This window comes from Geotrypetes seraphini, chromosome 10, assembly GCF_902459505.1.
Source record: "Geotrypetes seraphini chromosome 10, aGeoSer1.1, whole genome shotgun sequence".
Classification (NCBI taxonomy): Eukaryota; Metazoa; Chordata; class Amphibia; order Gymnophiona; family Dermophiidae; genus Geotrypetes; species Geotrypetes seraphini.
This window is the reverse complement of record NC_047093.1, coordinates 38892549-38908236: the sequence shown is the minus strand read 5'-3', so window position 1 is coordinate 38908236 and position 15688 is coordinate 38892549. Positions and strand designations below refer to the sequence as shown.

The 15688-nt window shown below is 38.8% G+C and overlaps 1 protein-coding gene across 4 annotated transcripts in view; it reads left to right on the top strand.

Annotated features, from left to right (window-relative positions):
- The window catches only part of STX8 (syntaxin 8), a 244489-nt gene that overhangs the window by 30531 nt on the left and 198270 nt on the right, over window positions 1-15688 (top strand). For all 4 annotated transcript variants that reach the window (XM_033961948.1, XM_033961949.1, XM_033961946.1 and 1 more), the window contains one exon: window positions 2343-2453. In XM_033961948.1, coding sequence (XP_033817839.1) covers window positions 2343-2453 — 111 coding nt within the window. The remainder of the gene's footprint in view (window positions 1-2342; window positions 2454-15688) is intronic.

Genomic DNA, 15688 nt, shown 5'->3' with positions numbered 1-15688 from the left:
CGCAGTATTCTAGGTGAGGGCGTACCATAGCCCGGTACAGTGTCATGATAACCCTCTCTGATCTGTTCGTGATCCCCTTCTTAATCATTCCTAGCATTCTGTTCGCCCTTTTCGCTGCCGCTGCGCATTGTGCAGACGGCCTCATTGACTTGTCGACCAGTACTCCCAGGTCTCTTTCCTGGGAGGTCTCTCCTAGTACTGCCCCGGACATCTTGTATTCGTGTGTGGGATTTTTGATACCAACATGCATTACCTTACACTTATCCACATTGAACCTCATTTGCCATGTCGCTGCCCATTTCTCGAGCGTGGTTATGTCACGTTGCAGATTCTCACAATCCCTCTGCGTCCTCACTACTCTGTATAGCTTCGTATCATCTGCAAAGTTGCTAATAAATTAGTGAGGTTTATAATATGTTTTGATTCTTTTTAAATAATTTCTTCAACTTATCTTTTTAATCCCAGTTCGAGTAATACGATTCCAGGAACAGTTGGTGGCTAACTGTTCCTGGAATCGTATTATTCGAACCGGGATTAAAAATATGTTGGTGAAATTATTTAAAAAGAATCAAAACATATTATAAACCTCACTAATTTATTAGCAACTTTGAGAAATTAGTATAAGAGCCTATGAGGAAGTGCTAGCGGCAAGATAGCCCCTCGAGTTTCTACTTTGTGCAGTTGGGGTGCCGCTTCTGATGGTTCTATAAATACTAATTTAATACTGTTTAAAAAGTGAACTGAAGACAGATGAAGATTTGCATAGCTTGATGAATTGGATATTAATTGCATTAATTTCAGCTTGTTTAATTGAATATTAACTAGCAACAGTAATTTGTTAAAAAAATCTATTATCCTTAGAGGAAATATATATTTATAATTTTAAAGTTTATTTTATGACATCATAAAAAACAGCTTACAGTTGTAATAGATAAAAATATATCTTCTTGTTTAATATCAAAGGTTCAGAGTGATATGGTTAGAGGTCACTATTCCCTTTGGATAAATATTTTGGTATCATAAAACATAATATGACTCTCTCAGCAGTTGTGCATTGCCATGTTGAAAGTTTGCAGTTTGATTCTTAGATTTTCTGCATTCTGAATTGATTGGGGCTGTGGATAGAGACAGGGAAAGGAGTCAAGTTCAGTGTTAACAATGATACCCAGTGGCTGGATTTAGGGCCCGTGATTACAAGGTTCCAGAAAAAGCACTGGTGCCTTGCTCCCAGGATTGTTGTTGCAATGACTAGACTGAGGTTAGGTCTGTTCAAATAAGGGAAAATTCCCTGCATAATTGCAACTGAAGATTTTAGCTCTAAAATCCATGCAATATTTTTGTCTAAACTGGAGGAAAGAGCCAAAACAAAACCCAAAAGCATAAATATGCAGTAGAAAACCATTGAGTAATGCAGCTTAAAAATTTTTCATTGGTTGCAAGCTAGGGTGGACAGATCTTGCTGCTTTGCTACTCCTCCCTGTTATCCACTGCTGCCTCTTTTGACTTGCTCTTGCTACCATGAGTTGAGGGTGGATCCTGCTGTTCTCATGGTTGGAGCCCCTCCAGTTTATTTTACTTACATCATCCCTCTTTTACTGGTATTTGATCTTCCTCCATCTCTGGCTGCACAAAGAATTTAACTCATGTGGCACCACTGCTGTAATTTTTCCATGCTGTCACAGATGCAAGCATCCAGCACATTCTCCTTCCAATAGTGAAAGATGGAGTTGAGGGCTATTGAATTCTGATACTGACTAGTCTGAGATAAGCATGCAAATTCAGGGTCAGCCTCAAAAACTAGGGGCATCTGCTAATCTTAACACAAAAAACCCCATCCCAATTTGCCATGCTCCGTCCATATTTTTCTCCATCACAGAAGCCAAGTAATACATAACTGTGTAGGGAAGAATATGACACAGCTTGGAAAAAGCTATTGTCAATTCAATTGCTTTTGAACAAATAGTTTACCAGTTAGTGAACCACTGATATCCCATCCCATGATTAAATAAATCTGTATTTCAGAATTAAAATTTTCTTTTCATTTTTCAGATATGATTATTTTATACTTACCTGTTTGTAAGACATGTATTTTGTGAAATTACATGTATCAGAATTCTTATCTCATTTTATAATTATACCAAGCATGTCCATCAATCTAAGGAGGCCTGGTGGCTTCAAAGAAAGTACCTGAGACACAGTCCAGTTCCCTGGTGGAAACAATTGGATGGTACCATATCGGCCTGAATATAAGAAGATTTTATATTTAGAGTAGACTTATAATCGAACCAATATTGTATGTGTGAAATTCTCATTTCCTGTTTTGCCTTAACTTATGCTGATAGAACACAGCTTGAGGGAGATCGTAGGCAAAATTTAGTGGATGATCTTCTGACCAGAGAAAGGCAGCTTCAGGCATCTTATAAAAATGAAGGCACAGAACCTGACGTGATAAGGTATGTAAGCTTAAATTGCCTGTTTTTAAAATGTCAGATCTGTTCATTTAAATACTTTTAATATAAATCAGGTTGACATTCAGCCACTATGGTCAGTTTGTTTTGGTTTTTTTTAATGCAAGCTGTGCCACTTAAAAATATTTGGTTAATCAGTGCCACTCTCTAGATAGTGGCAGGTGATGAATATATAAATAAGGTGGTCAGCACTAGAACTTGTCAGCAATCTGGATAACTTAGAACAGTATTATATCTGTGCCACTATCAAAATAAATTCCAGATGTCCTGACTCTGCTCTGTCCCTATGCCCCAGAATGTATATATGACACTGATTCAAGATATATGCATAATTAAATTGGCTAATGAGCCAATTAGAGCCAATAATTGGGTACTAATTGGCACCAGGATCTTCTGTTATAGGGTCCCATAGTCCTAGAGAATCCGAAATACTTTGGGCTTATGGCATGAGCACGCAGCCTTAGCAAGAACAGACTATTCAAATATGGTTATCATAACTGTTCTATAATTGAAGAAACCTGTGAATGTAGTGGCCTATGCAAAAGTGTAGAAACTCAGTACCATTTTTGAGGTATGGTTGTTTTTACAGGACAGTTAGAGAAGGGCCTGGCAGCAGGATCTCTAAAGATTCCAATAGCTGGTCTTTCGTGTTACAGAGCTTGAGTGAACATCAAATCTTTGGCCTCTCATTCAAATGTTCTCGGTTCTTGAAGAGAGCTCTCTGGCTCCGCCTTCTAGTATGGCAGCCAGTCCTTACGTGAAATCTCAAAATGTATTATGGGCTCTCACTAAAGTACTGTATGAGCCGATGTTGGAGGAGTCTCTCATGGATCTTATCGTGAAGACAGTCATCTTAGTCGTGATCACTTTGGCTAGAAGATTGGCCAAACTGCAGGCATTATCTTGCAGAGAGCCTTTCTTCAGATTCACAGAGCAAGGGTGTTCCTTGTGTATCATGCCTTCTTTTTTGCTGAAGGTGGTTTTGGCATTCCATGTCAATCAGGAAGTGCAGCTTTCTGCATTTCAACCCACAGGCAAGAAGAAACAGGTTAGAAAATTGAAGTTGCTGGATGTCAAGAGAGTATTTGAAGTGACAAATGATTTCCGCCTGTCAGATCACCTATTTGTCTTCACCAGTTCTAGCTGTTGGGGGAAGACGAACCTCTAAATTTTACATTTCCCAATGGATCCACATGGCTGTTTCCTCGCCGTACAATGGCTGTGTCAAGCAGTCTCCAATTGCCATGAAAACTCACTCTACCAGAAGTGTGGCTTCTTCCTGGGCACAGTCCATGGCAGTGTCGCCTGATGAAATTTGTAGGGCAGCACACGGTCTGCTTTTCATATTTACAGAGTGGACGTGACCGCAAAAATGGACAGGGCTTTCGGGTCCTCTGTGCTGGTCGCAGGCTTATCTGCCCCACCCTAGACTCAAGGGATTGCTCTGATACATACCATCAGTAAGGAATTTTATGCTGTTTGAAGAACAGCATACGATTCCTTATGCCTTGCCATATCAGATGCCTGTTATGCCCTCGTTAACTTGTAGGCTAGGAAGAGTATCCAGTATCTTGACTCGAGGCAGCCAAGGAAGAGAAACAGAGTCCTTCAAATATGTGCATATTAGTGCCAAGGTCAGTATCGGTACATTTTGTTTTGCTAAGAGCTGTACAAGTGTTAGTGCCAGTTGCACACAAGTAGGTGGCTGCTTTTTCCACCGTTATTTGTTGCCTTGTTGGGTAGTTGTTTATTAATGTTTACTACTGCAGAGCAGATTGAACTTATCTGGAGCAGGGAGTTCCCCAAGCCACCACCACCCGTGTTTGCATTTCCTTTCCTAGGGGTTCTCACTTGCTTTGGTACAGACTGAGGGGAGGGGGCGCTGCCCATAGAGATAGGGAGGTGGAGAGAAGAAAATGATGTCTTCTGCAAGCAACTTGCGAGTTGGGATGCTTAACTCATACATAAGGAATTGTATGCTGCTTTACAGGAAAGAGGGTTATCTAGGTAAGAACCTAATCCTTCCTTACTAGAGGAGGATAAAATATCAGGAAAGAAAAAAAAGTGGTACTTAACAAGCTCAGTAACTTTAAAGTCCAGAGATATTATCAATAGAATTTAAAGTTATTCATTAGTTTTCACTGTTCCTTTTCCCTCCAATAAAAAAATGTAACTTTAAAGGATCATAAAAAAACATGAATTGTTTTCCAACAACAACAAAAATATTTGCAAGGAGACCTCGGCTGAAATTTTGCATCTAAAACAAGAACTTGTGGACATAATTAGAGGAACTTCTTTCTCTTATTCTGTATTCATCTTGAAACATCAGAGAAGATAGAAATTCTCTCTTCTAGGAAAGTACATTCAGGTTTGCGAAAAACCAAAATAAAGCACTTGTGCCTTGTGAAAATACAAAGGAAACTGTTGGCGTTCGCCTAGATGTTACTTAATCTAAAGAGCTCTCAAAATTTTCAGTTAAATTTAGGCTAAGAGACATCAGCAATTGAAACTTCAGTTGTGGTGGCTGATTGCTTCTACACCATCCAGGAATGTGGTGAATCCTATGCAGAGGGAGGGGAGCAGAGTCGGCATACTGAAAATGCTCTTTCAAAAACCTATAAAATAGGTCTTTGGCTGATACAGTCAACATTGGGGGAAAATTCAATGCTCTCGGGTTCAAATGCCTGGTAAAACTGCCAAACTTCTCAATTTTCTGATATATATTCTTGTCCTAGGCAAGAGCAACTTATTGTTGTATATTTTGTTGAACTTAATTCCCTAAATCTTGTATTTCATTATTAATATTAGAGACCAGTATGCTTTTCCTCTAATTTCTGCAGTCTGCTAGAGTTCTGCAGAACAGGTGGTGAAATCCCAGAGCAGACATTGTAGAGAGATTCCATTGCAGACCAAATCACCTATAATGTAATTTTAGAAGGTCTAACAAGTTTAATGGGTACTCCCAATCTCTCATCTCGAGCTGCCTTTACCTCTCTGAGAATCGGGGTTGAAACAACTTTCATTTGTGATTGTAATCCATATGCAGGGAAAGAGCTGAGGGATAGCTGCCCCCAGTTGCAGCCAGCAAAGCTGCTCCCGTAGCCAATTGTACTGTATCCTCGGATATTCCATGTTGATTTGAGGGCAACTCTGGACCAGAAGAGCTGAATGAAACTTCATTCCTGAAGAGTGGGCTCTTCCCCGAGTACGGTGCAGTCAGTTTGCCTACTTGCTGAGCCTGGACAAATCTGGTTATCTTTTTCTGATCTGAAGGAGGTACCACACCCCAATGGACAGCAGCCTGAGTTTTCCCCCTTCTTTTTGGCATAAGGTATGTGAAATTTGCCAACAAAGTAGCGAGGAATTAAGAGTTCAGGACAGAGATGCTCCAGGGTGTCTTATGAAGGTCCATCTTAGAGCTCTCTGGTGTCTGACTGGTGTCCAAGGGGCATGCTCCAAGATATGCTAGCAGAGGGAAGAGTTAAGACTTAAATCAACTGAGACTTCCTACAGTGCCTGGCAACAAGGGATGCATAAACCCACTGGTCCCGGAATTAAGAGGGGTTGTACAAGAACCGGCAATTCTGTTATATGAGAGCACATTTGATTTCTATTTGTGCTGACTTACCTAACAGTATCAAAGAGGGAGAAAGGGAATTATCCTTTTGTGTTTTAATTTTGTTTAGTTCATTTGTTTTCACTTGATTGGGCTACAGACATTGTATCATAACCTTGGGAAGGAGACAAGATTAGTTTTCTACTAGCATGCAATGTTGAATGTACAGAATGATCAACGGATAAATTAAACTAAAAGGAAATTAGAACACAATATACATAAATCCGAAAAAATAACAGGGAATGATGCTGCTGAACATTAAAGGGAAAATACTGCAGCTCATGAAAACAATTGATGCACTTCAGGAAGCTCTACTTAGCATTTTAATTATTCACTTATTGCTGGTACTTTAGATATATATACAGTATATTCTCACCTCCATGGTACAGAGCTACAATAAAGACATGCATTACCATTATTACCAAATTCATATTACTGTCTCGAGCAAGTGAGTGCTCAAGTAATTCAGACAGTAATGGATGTAGATTATTCCATGTTTAAACAATAAAGTTTGATTCAAAGATGGTAGAACTAGATAATAGTGTTTACCTTACAAAGTTTCAGGATTTGTTCTGTCTACACTGCAAATTAGTCACCTAATATTTCTGCTTGAGGCAGAAAGTATAAATGTACATCATTGTATTTGTTAATATCCTTGACCCAGCTTTAAATATGCACAAAAATCAATATTCTAATCTATCACACTGTTATAAGATCACAGATGAAAAAGAAATAGAAAAACAAAGAAAAATGGGGAGACGCAACGATCCACAGTGAAAACAATCCACCAATGAAAACAAAAACTGTGGATACAGGTGTTCTGGAGATAATTTATTAAACACCGACATATAAAACCATGAAAATTCAATTTAAAAAGTACAATGTTCTTAGCATTTTTTTTGCTATTTCAGCTTGTCTGCGGTGTTCTTTGCTCACAGGTTTAAAGACAATAGGCTGTTTTCAGTCCAATTCTTTATATGTGAGTTTACAAACCATTGGACCCCTGAGGAAGGCGTGTTCACTGAAACAAGGACCGTGTAGGGTCCGGTTGGATTTTTATCACTGTATTTTTTTATCATTGTACTTTTTAAATTGAATTTTCATGGTTTTATATGTCGGTGTTTAATAAATTATCTCCAGAACACCTGTATCCACAGTTTTTGTTTTTGTTTTCAAAGAAATAAAAAAAGCCATAATTTGAAGAATAACCAAAAGAAACTATGTACTATATCCAAGTTAAAGATGACTGTGAATGCCATGTTTCCCTAAATAAAGTGTCCAGAAAACTCTAGAGCAGGACCTCCTAAGCTAGTATCAGAAAACCTGCATGAGGGGTCATAACCTGAATGGGATCTCCATAGCTACAACATTATTCCGCATCTTGGAGAGGAGGATGGATCTACACAACTGTATTTGGCTGTGATCATGGATGGGGCATGGCCATAAAATGAAAGGAGCAATTCCCTGTCATATTTTACTTTACATAGGAGCCAACTTTTCAAAATGATTGGGGATGCTAACCCAACAAATTACCCCCCACTGGACACAGTCTCAAGGAACTTGCTCAGTATTAAGTGTGCTCAAATTTTCGATGCTACATAAATTGAAACTGCTTCTCTAATAGAAATGCATTGGGCCACTTTGTTGCATAGCTTATTTCTCTGAACCGTCCAATCCAATCTGTCCCATTTTTGAAGCTGATGCATTTTTTCACCATTTTATTTCCCATGATAAATTTCATCCTGTGAGAATTATTGTATCCCCAGAGAGGAATCGGTCTAGTCTCCTTATGTATAATTTTTTTCCAACATCTGTGATTATAAGAAAAAAACCCAAATCACCCCATCACCCCAGAATTGAAAAGAACATAAGAATATAAGAATTGCTGCTGCTGGATCAGACCAGTGGTCCATCGTGCCCAGCAGTCTGCTCACACGGCGGCCCTCTGGTCAAAGACCAGCGCCCTAACTGAGACTAACCCTACCTGTGTACGTTCCGGTTCAGCAGAAACTTGTCTAACTTTGTCTTGAATCCCTGGAGAGTGTTTTCCCATATGACTGGGAAAGACTTGGGGCATGGGGCTAAGTGTGAGATTTCAGTTCAGACACAGGGTTGGTTCTAGAAATACATTTTGACCTGAAGTTTATGTTCTCTGAAAAACATAACAGAGACTCCCTTATTTTCTGCGCCAGTGTGCAGATCCCCCATCTGGATGGCTTCCAGGACTGCAGTTTTTAACCTATCATAGATGGCCAAATTTGCTTATAGTCGGTTACATTAGAGGCCTGAATGTTATTGCTCATAAATATCCAGCCTGTTTAAAAATTAAAATCGTATCATGCTACTTTAAAGCCTATGTATTCAGCAGTCTTAAGATTATTCATGCATACTTGAATCTGCAGCAGAGTATCCTAGATCATTCCTGCATAATCCCTAATATCCTAAGAGAATGTGCCATAAAATGAGCACTGACTTTGAAATAGCCCATGGAAGTGGAAATGTTTGGTTCATTTGGACTGGATAAATTTTCCTGTGACGCCCTCTAGTGTACTTGAAAATGGTTTTGTGAAAATCTCTGAATTCTTAGAAGTACTATACTGAACTATCGGGATAGTTCTGGGAGTCTACTTGATAAAGACACACAGGAGGTCATGTTACCTTTATAAAATAGGCTTGATGGAAATACTTTTTTGGACTTCTTCCATAGGCTTCTGTCATAAAATCAAGCTCTGCATGTATATTCTGTGTGTGTGTCTACATTGCAGGGTGATGAAGTTTAAATATTGCCCTCTTATGTATGTTTGTTAGTTATTTTTTTGTTTTTTAATAAATCTTTATTGAATTTCAAGTCATTAACAGTGCATTACAGATAATATAACATTAAAAGTTTGAATAAAATGCATCTTAATATACAATTAAAAAAGAAAATAACCATTTTCCCCCTCTTTCTCTTATTATAACATGTTAACTCATATTAATTATTACCAATATTATATTTATATAGTATAAATTCTCAAAATATCCCTCCCTTCCCTTCCCCCACCCTGGATGTGTAAGGAGATCTACGAGGAAACCCCCCCCCAAACCAAACAATCATTATATTATTGATCTTGACAGCAATAGCAGTTCAAATGATCACGAAAAACTGGAAATGTCATGACAGACTTAATTACTCATTCTGGTGGGCGAGTGTGTGTAATACATATAAGTATGAAAGAATAAATGCAGAATGCTTAGGTTTTAGTAATGTATTTAATAAAATATGGAGCCCATTGATTGCATTTGTTTGTTAGTTATTTATAGCCCACTTTTATCCAAGTTGGAGAACATAACAATATACATAATTAAAACATTCGCATCAAAATCTGTTAACAGCAACATCATCAGTTTAGACAGTGGGCACTTCAAATAGGTCATAGGTTTGGTCAAGCAGGTCACATTTCAACATCAGTTTGGAAGCAGACACATTCTTCGTTGCCCCTGGTTCAAGGGCAGTTTATTTCAATTCACTAGAGCCTGTGATTGAAAATGTGCCAGTCCTTGTTTGTTTAAGTCTCAGGTATTGATACTAGGGCACTTGAAGTGTACAAGTACAGTATACTTAAAGAGGGAATTTTTGTAAGGGCCGCCTAAAGTTATTTGCTGGCAGGTGCCTAGATTGTGCCTATTGGCACCTAACTTAATTATTAATTGGCTGTAAGTGGCACGATAATTGATCGCGCCATTAAAAGCTGATTAAAAAACAATTTTTCAAAAATCTAGGCACTGCTAACGCCCGGGTACTTAGTGATGTCGCCCACCTAAGTAGGCATGTTTAGGGGCAGAATTGGCCTTGGGTGTCATTAAGCGCCGCTAGGCAAGATTACGCAATGAACCTAGGCGCTGGAAATGTAGGCCTTTAAAATTCTGGCCTATATTACCAGTGCCTAAATCATCGTTAGGTGCTGGTAGCTGTGATTCTCTAAGGGAAGCTTTTCAAATGTTCACAGTAAAATCCAGTGGGCAGCTGTTGTGGACGCTACTGTAACGATTTAAAAAAGGTGAGTCATTCTTTAAAAAAACTGCACATGCAAAAGAGATTCATGAAGGATTGCTAAATTTGCATGTGGTGATCGCTGGTGATAGCAGTCGGTACATGCGCAGAATAAACGTGCAAAAAGAAACCAACATAACATAACATTGTGCTTATTAACCGCGTAACCGTAAGTTCAACGCGGTTTACAAAAGATTATAAACGGTAAACATAGTCTAGGAAATAAGAATGAGTTAATTAGCCAGATACTAAGAAAAGAGATAAGTTTTCAGCTATGTTATAAAATGTTTATAAGAATAAGCTATAAGCAACAATGATAGAAATTCTTTGTCGTGGGAAGCTGCCTGAAATGCTAGAGTGATTAAAAAATTTCTTACTTTTGCATTCCTGTACAGAGGGAAAATTAAACAAAGCAAGAGTTTTTCTGCTATGTTTGTGTGAAGCTATGAAAAATCTATTAACCAAATAGAGAGGAGCTGTGCCATATAGAGCCTTATAACAAAAGAAATCCAGCTTAAACAGTACCCAGGCCTCTACTGGTAACCAATGCAACACACAATAAAACAGCGTAACATGGTCATACTTTTTCAGACCATAGATCAATCTGACCGCTGTGTTCTGTATCAGTAGTAATCTCGCCAGCTCTTTCTTAGTGATTGTCAGATAGACAATATTGCAGTAATCAAGAAGACTTAGGGCTCCTTTTATCAAGGTGCGCTAGCAGGATTAGCGCGTTGGACATTTCATCATGCGCTAAACCCCGCAGCAAGCCAAACAACTTAGCGACTAGCACGGCAGGCGGTTTAATGCGCGGTATTCCGCACCTTAAACCCCTACCGCAGCTTGATTAAAGGAGCCCTTAATAATAATGATTGAACCAAAAGTCTAAAAGCAGCAAATTCAAAATATGGTCTAATTGTTTGCAGTTTCCATAAAGTAAAATAACTTTTGCGTACCACTGCATCTGTCTGATTTTTCATGGTGAGATGCTGATCCAGAACGACTCCTAGTATTTTAATCGTTGGATGGATTACGTACGATGTTGAATTTATACTGATGGAGGGTTCATGAGAAATTTTACAAGGTGATGCCATGAAGAACTTTATTTTATCAGAGTTGAGTTTAAGTTTAAATTGCTGCATCCAAAAATTCATCTGTTTCAATACAGACTCAATTTTGATGGTAATCTGGGACAGAAGATCAGCAGGAGGAATGCATGCCCACTCCCTCCAGGTGCTGATGTCGAGCACCCCCCCCCCCAGCAATAGGATAGATGCCCACTCCCTCCTATCACCATGCAACAACCCCCGATCCCCCCCCCCCCCGGCAGCAGGAGAGATGCCAATTCCCCCCACTGCCTTGGAACCCCCCCGGCAGCAGGAGAGATGCCCACTCCCTCCTGCTGCCATGCAACCCTTAAGGCACTTCTCCAATGCATCTGTGGAGGGGCCTAAGGCTCTGATTGGCCCAGGATGTCAAGGGGTGAGGGTGGTTTGCTCAGCTGCAGCAAAATTTTCTGGCAGGTCGGAGCTGTCTAGCCTCACTTTCCTGTCAAAGCCTGAGCCAATCAGTGCTCAGGCACTGACCAGAAAGAAAGGCTATGACAGCTCAGAACTGCTGGAAAATTTTGCTCATAAATGTAGGACAGCGAGGTTAGAGAATCGCCTGGAGTGCTCCTTTAAATATTAATGACCTTGTTGTAATATGTTTGCATGGCAAAGTCAGAGATTGGATAAGAAGCTCGGAAAAGATCAAGGTAAGCTTTTTGATAATTTGCCACTAAAATATATGAATGCTAATCATTTGTGCATAACTCCAGCAGTGCACTGTTACCTTTGTCTATAGTTCATATATTTATTTATTTTAATATTTATATACCACTTATAGACTAAGGGCTCCTTTTATGAAGCCGCGCTATCGGGGTTAACGTGTGCGGTGTTTCATCACGTGTTAACCCCCGTGCTGGCCTAAAAACTACCGCCTGCTTAAGGGAGGCAGTAGCGGCTAGCGTGCGGTATTACGCGTGTTAAACCGCTAGTGCAGCTTGATAAAAGGAGCCCTAAGTGGTGTACATTCAGGTACTCAAGTATTTTTCCCTATCTGTCTTAGTAGGTTCACACTCTATCTAATGTACCTGGGGCAATGGGGAATTAAGTGACTTGCCCAGGGTCACAAGGAGCAGCATGGGATTTGAACCCACAACCTCAGGGTGCTAAGGCTATAGCTCTAACCACTGTGCCACACACTTCCATATTGTAACTCATGTACTGTTCCATTATTACTGAAGTTAATGTTCATATGTCCATCAAAGCTGCTCATGCAAACCACTCTGAAATGACTTCATAGTCATTAGTTAGCGGTATAAAAGCTTTAAATAAACCGGCTGGAACCGGTTTAACAACCATGTTAAAGTTTTGAGGATCTTCCCCTAAGTGGTATCTGGATATGATTGAAGTGTGGCAGTCTCCATTTTTCTAGGTGCCTGCTGTTTCGGGCGCCACTTATAGAATCAGCCCCAAAATGTAATGTCTCGATAGCACATAAAAAGATGAATTATGGTAAAGTCCCAAATGAAAAATTAGTAGTAATTTAAATTGGCTCCTTTTTCAACAGGCAACCAACACAACTTCCTCAAAAAAGGGGTCCACATGTTCAAAAGTAAACAGATATGTATATTTTACATTAAAATTACCATTTGAATAAAATGATTTATCATTTGGTGAATGTTAATGTATTTTATATCTTAAACAGCTGGAACGCAATCTCCTTAAACAGTACATTGCATAGTCATGAAGAGCAAATCCTGAAATGCAAAGGGTACTGGTTTAAAGCCAGTCAGTGACTATGTAGTTCCTTACTCACACTTTTTGAGGTATTTGAATGAATGCCTCTATTATATTTCAACCTCTCTTCAAGACTATGCCCTCATATGCATAACACATCTTTAAATGCACATCACTGCTAGAAAGACCCACAATATTTTAGCACTGGGTGAATGACCAACAGTTGAACAGAGGCTTAGATTTTTTTGCACCTTGCAACGTGTCAAATCTTTTCCGTGTAATTGTGTCATAATCAAAGAAAGGGACCAAGTCTTAGAAATTGAGTTATTCAGCTGGCTAAGTAATCAAGAAGATGCTGATTCAAATGCAACAAACCACATCCTTCTATCATTTCATTTGCCAGAGATATACCATTTCAACTAACAAATATGTTTTGTTATAAATAGAACCAAACTGACATTGTTGCCTAGTTTCTCAAGTAAGCATGCACTAAGACTTGGTACCTTTTCCTAGATTGCAACACAGTTATCAGGGACCACTGCTGGACCCTGAAAATAATTTTGGTTAAAGAACTATGAATATTTTTTGTGTGTTGCTGATAACTAGTAAGTGATTTTTGGGGGGAACAAACTCTGCTGACATTCTTGATTTGCTGTTTCCTGACTGACACCCTGGAATTCCAGAAGTGGTTTTCAGACAAGACATTTCCTTCATTAGCTTTCGTGCTTGGGTGATCATATATTGCATCGTGTGCTAGAACACAGTCTGAAGGTAGTACAGAAATTAATCAGAGTTTACATTTGGTCACCATTCAGTGATCCTACATGCTTTGAAAATCAATGGGACAAGTTTATAGCATCATCAGTAGATTTAATACCGTTCATTTTTTATTCACTGGCTTGTACAATTAAATTATTATATAATGTAGCAGAAATTTACTTTTTAGCCTTGTCAACCTTAATTAGAATGCAGTCAGTGAGTTAGATGTGGTGCAGTCTGAAGGCAATTACAGATGGCAGTGAAGGTATTTATCCATCAATCCTGTTGATTCATCACTTTCTACAGGATCCCTTCTTTTCACAAGGTCTTCATTAAATACAGAATAGGGGAGGAGAGAATACCTGCTCGTTTAAATCAGTGTCTCTCAAACTTTGTGAGCTGGTGGCACAGTAAATTGGGGGTGGTGGCTTGAGAGCATCTGAAGGGTGTGGACATCACACACATGCGACATCTAGGAATGACATCAAAATTTGTCTATAATGTATGGTTTTTCAGAAATTTTGTTAATACACATGTGCATCAATACAAAATCACTGTTACTTAATAGTCTATAGTTCACTTTTATTTGCTAAACTGCAAATAATACAAATATCTAAGTGGATTATTTAAAAAAAATTTTAATAGGTGAGGGGGAAAAGAAAGGAGAACACAGTTGAAAGCCTAGGGTACATTAGTCTGTAAATAAGAGGGAAAGAGAAGTTTTTAAAAGCAAATTAAAATAAGATATGAAAGCAAGGAAAGGAGTATGAAGTGACAAAACTATGGAGGTGATGCAGTAACAGGGTGATAATCAAGAATTAGGCAGAGGTTTTGGTAGTGGTAGTTGGTAAATTGTGGTAAAATAATGGTTATTTAGTAAAATTTTAATTTTTTTAAATTTATAATTTGGAGCGAAGATCTAAGGGTAGAGAATTACATATAGTTGATGTAACAACACTAAAGCAAGAAGAGCGAATGGAATGTGAATGAACCTGCAAGAAAGAAGGAGCAACCAAAAGATATAGATGTATAGAACAAAGGAATGTGACGGGTGTAGGGAGTAAGAAAACTAAAAAGAAACAGTGGAATTGATGAGTGGGTAAGATTTGATGAGTGAGAGTGGTGATTTTAAACTGGATCCTAAAGAAAATAGGAGGACTTAAATTCTTTATCCTATTTATTTTTTAGCACCATCAATCAGTTTAACTGCAGTGTTTTGGACAACTTGTAATCTGTGGAACAGATATCGGGGGAGACTGTAAAAAAAGAAGATTACAATATTCAAGATGGAACATAATTAGGGAATAGAAACATAATGACAGATAAAGGTCGCATGGCCCATCCAGTCTGCCCATCCACAATATCCACTATATCCTCCTCTCCCTAAGAGATCCCACATGCATGTCCCATGCTATCTTGAATTCAGATACAGTCTTCATCTCGACTATCTCCACCGAGAGAGCTTTCTACCTATCTACCATCCTTTCTGTAAAGAAGTACTTTATTACATTAATCCTGAGCCTATCACCTCATAACCTCCTCCTGTGTCCTCTTCTTTCAGAGTTTTCCTTCATTTGAAAAAGACTCACCTCCTGTACATTAACGCCATGGAGATATTTAAATGTCTCTATCATATTCCCTCTCTCCCACCTTTCCTCCAGAGTATACATATTAAGGTCTCTAAGTCTGTCCTCATATGATTTATGACAAAGACCATTAACCAATTTTCTAGCAGCCTTTTTTATCGACTATCCTATTTATATCTTTTTGAAGGTTTGGTTTCCAAATTTGCACACAATTTTCCAAATGAGACCTCACCAGAGACTTATATGGAATTATCACCTCCCTTTTCCTACTGGTTATACCTCTTTTTATGCACCCAAGCATCTTCCTTGTTGACCATCACTTTTTCTACCTGTTTTGCCACACGGAGATCATCAGATACAATCGCCTCCAAATCCAAGTCCTTTGCCTCCTATGCTATACCGTTCTCCTGGAGTTTTGCAGTCTAAGTACATGATCCTGCATT